The following is a 12066-nucleotide window of genomic DNA, read 5'->3' as shown; positions in this document are numbered from 1 at the left end:
CAGCATCAATATCGCCAGCTCCAGCCTTTTATGGCGGATTAGCGCGTTCGTGGTAGTTGTGGCTTTCCCGTGCTGCCACCGATTAATGCAGTTTTAGCACGATGGGCAAGCACCTTATCAGCTACACAGCTGGGAGTTAGCTCTCCAACAGCGTGCCGCCGCGGACAGGCATGGACGAGAAGTGCGTCCGATGACCGTGCAATCAAAAGGGTGCATTGAGAAACTCAAGCTGCAAAAAACGCGCTTCCCGAGGCGAGGCGGGCCGTGTGAGTTTCCCGAACTGCTCTGCTAGTGATGGAAATGCGGAACAACGGCTACGCGTTGACAGCGGACATGCTGCGCGGCTTCTTTGGGATGAGCGTGCACCAGAATAAATGCCGTTCATTCCCTGATTGCTGTGTTTTTGCTTAAAAAAAATTTTTTTTTTCTAAATCGCGTGTATGGGCCGCACCCAGAAAATTGGCTCCCGAATCTGGAAAAAAAAGTGCGGCCCTTACACGCGTTTATATGGTATATTGAAGCGAAAAGCTTCACTAGGCTCGTCAACACGTCGCCACTTCTCCTCGCCACCGGTTTACCCCTCGCCGCTGCCGTGCGGTCGCCGCCGCCGTCCCAAGAGGAGAAGGTTCTTTCGCTAGGCGGTACGAGAACGCGCGAGCGGCCATAGAAGAGGCGCAGACATTCGCCATGGAAGGAGGAAAAGAAGACTCAGAAGTGGTAGCGAGGGAGTTGGCTACTGCACACTAGCCACTCGCCACCGTATGCCCTTTCGTTGCAGCCGCATGTTTACCACAGTTACCATGCATGCAGAAGGGGGGCTAATAACGCGCTTGCCTCCACCGTTAACGTGGTGCTCCCGGTGCATTGTGCGCCAACTGTGACAGCCATGACGTCAAACCAAGCATAACTGCAGCTTTTCGCTGGTATATCCAGGCTTAACCAGAGCTAACCCACTGCCAATTTTTTCGGAGTCAACTTTTTTCTTTTTTTGGGCAGAAAGGGCTACAAGATGTGGACGGTCGACACTTGCACAGCACTATGCGGCAACCGCGAAGTTTATCCCATAATGGTAGCACATTCCCGCTATGAAATTTTACTCCTGGGACCCATTTATTTTTTGCTGTTCTCAGCTAATTTGAAAATCCGGTTAATTCGAACACTCTTCGCAGCCCCAATGACTTTGAATAATGAGGTTTTGCTGTATCTTCACATGTCCCGGGAAGGCCAGGAGGGCTTTCTCTGGAAACAAAGCAGAACCAACAGCCTCTCTGCCGAGGTGACTGACCTCCAACTTGAGGGCCGTCTTGTCGTAGGCGTTGGGCACCCGGGCTTGTTTCACCCTGGCCCTGGCAGGCAGCTTCCTCTGCAGAGAAGACGGGGACGAGGAGGTCAGGGCGACCAACCAAGCACTTCAACACAAAACCTAAAGACAAAAACCTCAAACAGATAAGAAACCATAGGCCTTGTGGAGTCCCATGCAAGTCGGGCGTAGTGGCTAAGCAAACCCTCTTCAGAGAAAATACTTATAAACGCTAGCTGCCTTATACCTGAGCAACACCGACGCGTTTCTGGAAGGGCATTTGAGCCAAACGACATCTGGCACTCAGAACAGCATTCAGACTTGATGGGGTTGAGTTGAGCTTAATGACGCATAAGCGACTAAGGCTATCATGCGCCAAGACTTGATGGAGTTGCGCGGTGCTCCATAACGATTACCCAAGTAAGTTGGACACTTCAACGTTCACTCAATGTGTTTCAGTGGTGCTGCTGCCATTGAGCTTTGCTTTTGTCCATTCGCTCGTTTTGATTGCTGGTCGCTTCTGCTGTTTTACGATTATAAATGATGGGGACAGAGCTGCTGGCCACGACAGCTGTCAGTTTTCTTTGAGGTTGCTCGCCTCTGTGCATTTCAACTACGAAACTGAGAACGCAAACCCAACAAGAATGAAAAAGACTGCTGCAGCCATGCTGCACTGTGTACAGTAGCCTACCAATTTTCAGACTCCAATAATTCAGACTTTCACAATATTTCGGACCTCACTTAGCAACCATCATTCCAGGCTCTCTGGAGTCCGAAAGTTACATTTTGATGGCAGCAATACTGTGGATATTGTTTTTCAACTGAAAGTTTTTGTTTGTTTTTTTTTTTCCTTCAGTTAATTTGAACATTTTTCGTGGTCCCAATCATTTCAAATAATAAGGTTTTACTGCATCTTCAGGCCAGCAGGCATCGCTGTTGCAACCAACCGGTTCTCTGCCGCAGTGAAAAGCGCCATCTTGGATTTAAACGGAGTCAATCGGACAGGCTGGCTTGGATAGGCTTGGCTATTGGTTCTTCATGGCTGCCACTGACAGTAATGGCACGCTCTTTGTTGCCATCAGGATGTCCTACAAAGTGAGCATGATCGCGATGAAAATGGGACAGGTGACCTGCGGCCACGTCGCATTGCCTGGTATAGTGATGCGAGGTGTGCCAACATGAAAAAAGCATGACTGTGGCTCAGGTAAAGTCTAAAACAGTAGAACCACGCTGTTACCTTCTCGGGTGCTGTGTTTTGGCGCCTGTTACGCTTCTCGGGTGCTGCGTTTTGGTGCCTGTTACGTTTTCATGAGCCGGTCCCGACCAAGCTCCCATAGAAATACATGCACTACTAACTCGCCTGTTGCATCGCAACTGTGGCAGCATTCCCGCATGCTACGTCGCGAATGCCACTTCGCGATAGTGGTTTACCACGTACCAAAATTTTCACACCTATGTTTAGCGTGTGCGGAACGGCGACAGCAGACTGGCCAGTATGCCGTACTTCTCTGTCCCTCCTTTATTTTCAAAATTTTTTCCCCCTCAGCACGTTCTGGTGTCCGTCCAAATCAGATGCTATAGTGCCTTTCCCATTTTCGCCACCGTCAACTCAACGTCACCCAACTTATAAAAAACGCCTCTTAATCTGAAGGATAAAAAAACGCTTCCCCAGCCTACGCAAAGAATAATGGTAGAATCCTGTGCCAGAGCTACTCCTGGCTAGCATTCGCTCCCACTGCTTGCCTGTTTCACAGCAGTCGGCACACATGCTGGCGCATCGTTGGTAACACAACTTATTTGTCCAGCGACATCACTCACTGTACAGCGTCGTACAGTACACTGCGTGCCGCATATGTGCATGACCTGAGAGTAGTACAAGGCAATCCCGAAAGGTAAGCACTGCTGTCAAGGCTGGCAGCGTGTGTGTCTCCACTGGTCACTCTATATTAGTTTCTTTTTTTTTTTGCTGCAGTGCCAAAGGCCGCAACCTGTACAACCGGGTGGACGAAAAATGCCGCAGTTTCTCACATCTGCGTTATACTTGCCAGTGGGTTTGGCTTGTAGACACCCCGTACATGCCACTACTACACGCACTGTGCGTCTTGACACATTGCATGGCATGCTTATAAAAAGCCTTCTCCCATTTCTTTTATCGAGGTTACACTGCAGCAGAACAAGCTATGAAGCAAAGAAGAGCTCACATGTGTTGGTCTTGCGATGATGCAGTACTATCAGCAACATCACAGCACAAGCAAATTAGTTGAATAAATGATATCAACATAGGAAGTGGGCGAGGAAAGATAGAAAGTAGGAGCTGTAAGTAGTGCCACAACAGATATTTCCATGAACCCTCTTGTTGACTCCGAAAACGCACCTCGGCCATCTAATAAAATTTCTAGGACACTTCCAAACAGCAAAGAATCAGTGACGCTTGTACACATTCGTCACTTTGATTGCCATCAATAGCGAGAGCCAGCCCACAAGCATTTTAAATTTGCCCCAACACCCTGCAACTTGACAGCAGCACCCGCCTTGTCAACGGCCAGTGCTGCAATCAGCATGCGTCGTGGATGTTGGTGCAAGGACTGACCTGCACATTCGACGGTGTGTTGTATTTGATGGGGTCGCCAACGGCGGATGTGGTCCTGGTATTGGGTGGAGCGACGGGCGGCGATCCCAGCTGCGGGGGCGACACGGGCCCATTCCACCCGTGTCCGTCATTCGGGAGCTGACAGTCGTCGAGCTGCAAAGAACAGGGCACACACGCCGCTCAACACAATGTCGCTTTCAAGACGCACCCGCGAGACCTTAAACGCAGAGACAAGCCAAGAAGTGCAACAGCTGTCTGCACTGAAAGGGTTCAGAGAAAAAAATAAAAAGCGACGATAAGAGAGCGACGTGTGCTCACCTTCTCTACGTATGGCACAGGGATGGATCCCGTGTGCCCCAGACTGTTCCGTGCAGTCCACCACTGGTCCTCGTCCTTGGAGATGACCGTGAGCACCTCGCCCTTACGGAAAGGCAGGTCGTCGGCATCGCCCTGTAAAGGTCACACGTGCAGCGCGATTTAAGGTGTCTGCGTCACCTCCGTAACACCCCATGAAGAAAAAAAGTAAGCATTCGCTTTCGCAAAGATTTCCACAAGGAACCAAATGCACTGCTAACTCTGTTGATGTTACGTGCATCGCTTTGACAAGCCCTCATCGTAAGTGCATGTCAACACTACAGTTATCAAGGTTACTCATTGTTCTTCCTACACTAAACTGTTGCACTGCATGGAAGCTTGCACGGAACGTAAAGCTCTGTGCAGTGTTTGCTTTCAGTTTGCAGGGGTTTAACGTCCCAAAGCGATCAAGCTATGAAGGATGCCGTAGTGAAGGGCTCTGGAAATTTCAACCACCTGGGGTCCTTTAGCGTGCACTGACGTCGCACAGTACATGGGCCTCTAGAATTTCGCCTCCATTGAAATTCGAGCACAGCGGCTGGGATTGAACCCAAGTCTTTCAAGTCAGCAGCAGAGTGCCATAACCACTGAGCCACTGCGGTAGCTCTGTGCAGTGTACTCTGGCCACCTATAAAAGAACAGGCTGAAGAAGGCAGGGCTCTGAAGTTTCCAGTCATTTCAAAAACCAATGTGCAAAAAATAGCAGAAGTGCCACACACATACACCTATCGGTCGGAACCTATCAGACACATTGTAACTGCATACCTCCCCAATCAGATGAGACAGTGATCACACAGAAATGTATACATGATTTTAGTTTCGATACCTGGGCGCCGCCATGTTTGTTTTACTCGAGCGCCGCCTACCGCCGACGCCATCTTGGGCTGATAATTTGCAGCTGGTGGGCTGCAGCCGAAGCAGCGTGCGATCCCTGAAAGTGTCATTCGCCCATTTTATTCCTGCCAAGCCTAGAAATTTTGGGTGGGCGTTCGCCTCGTGTCAATCCTCGTGTGTGCTATGCCATTAGCTCCTGCAATAACCAACTGGGAGCAAGCGAACATTCCTCGACGCAGCGAACGATCAGCATCGGTGAGTGCCATGCTCGCAGTTCACGCGTGCTTTTTTGTCGCCGGTTGCCTGTAGGGCAAACGTGGCACGGTGTTGCATGTTAGAAAAACGAAAGCAAAATGTGTTGAAACACAAGGTCGCGCAGGGCAATGATTATCTAGTTTTTCGTGGAGCGCAGTTTTTCATGAACGCTTTCGCTGCCTGCTTGGACATGGCGACTGTGACAGTTTAGATGCTAGGCTTGCGACAGAGTACCCCGTTTACAAACTGAACATTTTGGAAACAGCGAGTACATGACCGAAACGAATCCACTTCTGATGATTAGAATGTTTGTTTGCGGAGATACGCGCTATGAAATTGAAATTCAGCCCCTCCTGCCGCTTGCGTAGGGCTGTTCGTACTACGAGCGATACAAGCCAGCTGACTGAAAGCGATTCGCATTCTCGCCTTCTCCGCTCCCGCCAGCACTTACTGGTGCACAAATACCAGAAAATGTGCAGTTACACGATCTAATAGGTTGGTACGCTAAGGAACGCTATTACCACTTACTGACAGGCAGAATCGCCGACCTGTGTTGAGAATTCCAATCTCAATCGGGTCGGGGCACTGCTCAAGTCGCTGCGTTTGTTGTATCTCTGGCACGGTTATGCATAGTGTGGATTTTTTTTTTTAGAGTGCATTCGATGCAATTTCAGGCGAATAATTTATTGCAATGCATGGCAGAGTTTACCGTCCTGTACACGCCGTGTATTTTTCATCTTACGTTGCCATGGCTGCATTTTTTCTCACTTTGCAGTTGGGTAAAAGTTCATGTCGCCGCCTCTATTCATGCCATGCTGTGCAAATTAGATTAGTATTTTTGCACTAACGACATGTTTATTTTTTTTTTCAGGTGGCAATCCCCACACCCTCCCGATATTGACGAACATGTGGGGCGACGAAAAGAAGTTGTGGCCAAATTTGTGAAGTCCTCACATAGTGTACTGCTGAATTAAAAAAGAGCTCTGCCAAGGCCGTCCAAATACTTGATCTCTTAAAATTATGCACAGATTATAGTTTGGTAACCCAGGCGCTGCGCTTCGTTCCGCGCCCGATATTAGGCACAGGAAGTGGGTTTGTTTCTGTCTGCATTTCGTTCACAAACTGCGCTAACGTTTAGCTTTTTCTTGGCGCAAGTATTTTTTGTTCACCAACTACGTCCACTGCCAATGCAACTCGGGACCGGCGGAACAGCGGTGAAGAAATGGACACCGCAGACGTGATGAGACCTTCGCATAACATGATGCGCGTGCACACTGGCGGCGTTTGTTTTTTTTTTTCTACTTTCGTCTACTTTTTCCGCAACCGACAATAAAACAGTGATGTCTAGAAGGTGTTCGTGTTCCGTACAACATTGCTGCTTTTGTTGTACAGACGCAAACACGCGCTTGACCGGTAGCTAAGCAGCCGCGGACGTTGCTCCGCGCGCCGGATTATCAGCCCAGGGGAGGACGGCAACAGTGGGGTGTCGCGCAGCGCACGTGTTTGAGAGTATTTCTCCCTCTCCTGCCCGCTCCTCGTAAAATGGTGTATAGGCCGCATGTACTGTAAGACCTCTGCACGGCAAGGAACCAAAGGAAGCATGTACACACTGATCGTCCATCAAAAGATAGCAGCTTGTTCCAGCTATTCTGCAGGAACTGGTTACGTGTACGAGTCTCGCTCACTTCAAGTGACAGTTTAGCAACGCTGACAACTGAACAGCCAGTGATCGTCAAATTGGCCTTACAGCAGTCAAGCTGTACGCATTCTATTCAAGAGTGTACAAAATGGCACAAGTTCTGGAACCAGAAATAAGCTGTCAAACCTTTTACTGACACTGACAAGACCGACTCTCATGTTACCTTTGGTTACACTCTACACACGTGCGCGTGCTACCAGACCTTTTGTCGACACCAGAATGAACTGAAGGCAATAGTGATCCTTAAGAAATATGCGTTGCTCGCTTTCGTGTTCACGGTAGCCAAGAAAAGCTCCCACAAACAATAATTTTTAATAATCACCGCTCGTATCAGCCACTTTCTAAAAAGCCACATCCAATAAACAAGAAGGACATCGCTGAGCCACTCACGCTCCCTTCGAAGTCGTATCTGGCCTTGACCCTCTCCACCTTCTTGGCAGCCTGCAAGAGACCGGGAGGAAGCAGGAGTTACTTTCACAGACTGGACCAATCCTTTTCGTCCAGCCATAGACAACGCGAATACCAAGCCTAAAAACTGTAATCTTGCCATACCAACAAACCCCAGCTCAAACCTACGAAGTATATAAAACAGCACTGCCATCATCAGATTAGCTGGGTGAACGGTAGGACACAGGCATTTATTGCTGATCTCCAATCAGCAGTCCTACACAAGCGTTTTCATTTCCACGGTGTCCACTCTCAACAGTGTTCCTGTATTGCTTCTGCAGGGAGCAGAGTTGCACGAAGGACCGCCATGATGTTCCATGCTCTGCAGGAAAGCCACTTCTTGTGACCCTCCTCCTCCTGGTGGTGGCTATACAATGCCCCCTCAGTCGGATAACAAACCAGACTGCCTGACCCCCCCCAGTATTTCTGGTGGTGGCCATACAATACCCCCCCAGTCCTTCCTGTGGCGGCTATACAATACCCCCTCAGTCCTTCCAGCGGTGGCTACACAATACCCCCTAAATCGAATAACAAAGCCCAATGCACTCAAGATGGGAGCAGTTGGCCTGCTCTGGCTCATACAAAATGAATTGGAACATCTGACGTCAGTGGGATCATGTGATCAAAGCTCTGCGAATAGTGTTGCCATTGCTTTTCCCCGCAACTCTGCTCCCTGTGGCGGGAGCATATATATATATATATACCGGGCACCTGCCATCTGGTGCCCGATTTCTGCCCCACATGTCACTGTGAAGTTCGCTGCAAATCTCCCATGTCTTCCTTTCAAAAAGGAACTAATGTTTCTCCTTGAATCCACACTACTATATTAACGGTTTCTTCAACATTATACCTCAGCCATGTTCCTCCTCAATTATCCTTTATCCCCAGCTCTCCCCAATCCAACCCTCCGAATACAATCCTGTACTGAAGAGAATTCAACAGAGAAGTAGCGCGTTTCTACCTGACAGCTTTTCTAGCTGCCATTCCATCACTCCTTGTGTGCAGTTCCATGGCTGCAATACAGAAACTCCCTCAAATGCACAGCCATGGACGGGTGCCCCTGTGTTCCCTATGCTTGTTTTCCCGCTGGCTTCAAAAAAATGAGCACTTTTTTTTTTTCTCATTCATGTGAGGCCTTGATGAAGTGCAACCAACTGGCTTCACCAGTAAGTTTCATCAGAGCACCGTCGTCATGGATACCTGGGTGCCAGTATTGTAGTCCCCAGCACAGCAGCATGGCAGCCATGCTCGAAAACGGAAAACGAAAACGGTGAGGTAAGACATGCAACTGCGCTCTGAAAACAAGCGGCATGATAGGTTCTTGGTACATCAAATAAAAGAACTTTTTTTTTTATTTTACAACACTGCCAGCCACCTTGTAGCATACAAGGCAAGTTTGGAAGTATGAATTTGATTTTGACGAAAACTGAAGTTGCAGCTATACAATTTATATCTCTTGGATGAAAAAAGAATGTACGAAATACGAGCAGGGTTTTTTTGAAGTCAGTTTTATGAGGCCCATGGGTTCCATGGAGTACTCCCGACACCCCCTTTATTTTAAGACAGGTCGTATCGAAATTACAACAGCACATTGTTTCACTCTATCACCAGTCATCACTGCCGAAGTAGCTCATCTTGTTGCTGCTATAGTTGCATTTTCTTCACGCTAGAAAAATTAAAAACTGTCTTTTTTTTTCTGTTGTCTGGGACGACTCGGAAATCAAGGAATCCCGGCACTAAAACCTTTCCAGTTGTTTATTATAAACCTTTTTTTTATTGAGGGTTTAAAGTCCCAAAGCGACTCAGGCTATGAGGGACGCCGTAGTGAGGGGCTCCGGAAATTTCGACCACCCGGGGTTCTTTAACGTGCACTACAACCACTAGTACTACTTTTTTGCTAATGTGGAGTGAGAGCAGCACAGGTTTTATCCATTTCATTCCACAAAAACGCGGCCACTGTGCTCATGAATTAAAGCCCGCGAAATCGTGGTCATTAAAGAAACAAGAAATGTATTCGCTGTGGCTTTGAGAACGCTGTAATATTCTGACATTGCGGGCCGTAAATGTGGATTGTGTGTGTATGCCACCCTTTTCATTTGGCTCTCGGAACTTGGGGCTATTAACAGACAAGATCCATCGTTCAAAAAGCCGAGCGCACGATCCGCCTTATCTTGTCCACTTTTTTAGCGTCTACCAATACAATTATCTCAAATGTTATTGCGGTACGAGTGCCGTTGCCGGCCCCTTCTTCTGTAGCAGGAGACTACTTGCACACAGCGGTTTACCTCCTGAACTGCTGACGGAGAAGGCCCGGGCCGGGCTAGAAGCAACAGGCCTGGGCCAGGGTTGGGCCATGCTTGGGTCTCAGATAGTGGCCCGTGCAGGGCTTCATTACACAACATCCTACTGCAATGAATGGCACTTTTTCCCCATACAACTTGATCTTTTTTACCCATTGCTAGACACCAGACCCTGAGCTACCCGAAAGAAGTGCAACAGGCACCAAAACTGGGCACTACAAAATGTGCCCGAAAACGTGGGCAACTTCATAGGGCCCAGTACTGAGGTACAGTCTTTGTCAAAAGCAACCAGGCTGCATGGTTTGCTTTTTAGTCGTATAGTAAAGCTATTATGCCAGCCCTCAAGCTATGAATCTCTGTATGGTAAGGAGAACCCCTGTCCTCACCTTTAAAGAACTTCTTGATCTTTAGGGAAACCGTGAGGGGTCTACATACGAATGAGAAGCGAACCATGCAGCCTGGTTACTTTTGACAAAGACTGTACCAGGCCCTGAGGCACCAGACCCTGAGGTACCAGACCCTGAAGTACTAAACCCTGATGTACTAGACCCTGAGGTACCAGACCCTGAGGCATCAGACCCTGAGGTACCAGACCCTGAGGCACCCGACCCTCAGGTACCCGAAAGAAGTATGACAAGCACCAAAATGGGCACTACAAAATGGGTCCAAAAACATGGGCAACTTCATAGAGCCTAGTACTGAGGTACCAGGCCCTGAGGCACCAGACCCTGAGGTACCAGACCCTGAGGTACCAGACCCTGAGGTACCCGAAAGTATGACAGGCACCAAAAATGGGCACTACAAAATGTGTCCAAAAACATGAGCAAACTTCATATGCTAGAAGCTTTGCGAAGCTACATAAGCGTTTAGAAAGCAAAGAACTATTGATTGGCAAGGTCTGAAAGGAGCCAACCTCAACAAGTTGTTCTTCAAAACCATTCGCAGCACATGACAGGGCACCCGGCGAACTGCAGGACGATCGCGCAGAGCTGTTTCGGCGAACCTGTTGTTTGCAAGTGAAATACCAGTAAGCACATGGCTCACTTGTTGGAAAAACGAGAAGACCGGGACGCGAGACGTGGATGTTAACAGGAGACGAACAGGACGGACGTTCCAAGACTGACTTGATTCAGACGGCAGCTGGACAATAGACAGAGCACGGACGGAAGCATAAGCGGAAACGAACAGGCTAAAACAGAACGACAGCAGACTACTATGGAGCTGGCTCGCTGAAGTGCTTTCCTAAACAATTCAAATTCGTTGTCATGCAACAATACAGATTTATTTCTAATGCACTGATTCCTCTTGTTTCTTAGGTGATGCGCTTCTAAAAGCTCACTTGTAAAGCATTCTGGCTTCTGCAAAAAATTCAAATTTCTTCAGATTTTGTTATTCAAGCAGGATCACGCTTTTTTTCAATGCGCAAAGGCCGCTAAGGGAGATTTTGTTACCAGCTTTTTATGCTCGGTTGTGCAATCATAAATACATCTGCCCGTCTGGCCTACACAAACCTTGCCACATGTGAGGAGGACCTCATTAACCCCACCCACTTCACATGTGACAAAGAGCTTTTCACGTCTCTTCCTGTGATAATATTTCTTGTTGCCTGCTGACATGAGCTCGCAGAGGCGCCAAAGTTTGCACGGGGCCAAGAGCACTACGGGGATGCCATACATGGTTGGCAGCTTTTGTAGCGTGAGCTACATCGGCCCCAGTCTCGCCGTTTCGCGTGCTCCCTTCGTCGACCATACCGTGCATGCGCGAGGAGCGAGTGACATCACTGCGCCTCGCAGCGCGCATTCGCCATCGCCTCGCCGCTCGCCGTCGCCTCATCGCGTGCACTCGCCGCTGCTGCCGCCGGTGCAGAGCCATGTGACGTCACGTTGCGTATATCCTGGCATAGCAGAGCTAAGCCACTGCCAACATTTTTCGGATTGTTGGCAACTTTATGCCGATAAGGCAATCATCTCTGCATTTTCGTTTGTCTAGGTAACATCTTGCTTTCTTTTCAACGTTCCTTTCACATCCTGCAAAAGTGTTCTCAGAACGCAGGAAACGACCAAGTCCGAGAAGTCCGTAGTTTCAAAACCTGCATTAAGGAGCTGTCTTTGATGAAACGGAGGCAACATTTCTGGAGGGCGGATTCAAGGAAAAGAGAGAGGGTGGCCCCTTTTCAGTCTTGGAGTGGGTGGACTTGGAAGGAAGCAACTCCAATTGCACACGCAGGCAATAAAGCCAAGTACGACCTCCAGAAATGGGCATCTCTGAATCTGAAGGCTACAGGAAA

The 12066-nt window shown here is 48.7% G+C and overlaps 1 protein-coding gene across 2 annotated transcripts in view; it reads right to left on the bottom strand.

Annotated features, from left to right (window-relative positions):
• Crk (Crk proto-oncogene, adaptor protein) overlaps window positions 1-12066 on the bottom strand; it is a 41566-nt gene that overhangs the window by 10920 nt on the left and 18580 nt on the right. The window contains exons 4-8 of one of the 2 annotated variants that reach the window (XM_089550237.1): window positions 10693-10782; window positions 7423-7473; window positions 4209-4340; window positions 3891-4043; window positions 1286-1363 (exon numbers count right to left, since the gene is read on the bottom strand). In XM_089550237.1, coding sequence (XP_089406363.1) covers window positions 1286-1363; window positions 3891-4043; window positions 4209-4340; window positions 7423-7473; window positions 10693-10782 — 504 coding nt within the window. The remainder of the gene's footprint in view (window positions 1-1285; window positions 1364-3890; window positions 4044-4208; window positions 4341-7422; window positions 7474-10692; window positions 10783-12066) is intronic. The other variant, XM_089550246.1, reaches the window with a different exon arrangement.

This window comes from Amblyomma mixtum, chromosome 1 (genome assembly GCF_055824585.1).
Source record: "Amblyomma mixtum isolate Tamu chromosome 1, ASM5582458v1, whole genome shotgun sequence".
Classification (NCBI taxonomy): Eukaryota; Metazoa; Arthropoda; class Arachnida; order Ixodida; family Ixodidae; genus Amblyomma; species Amblyomma mixtum.
This window is presented reverse-complemented; position numbering and strand designations above follow the sequence as displayed.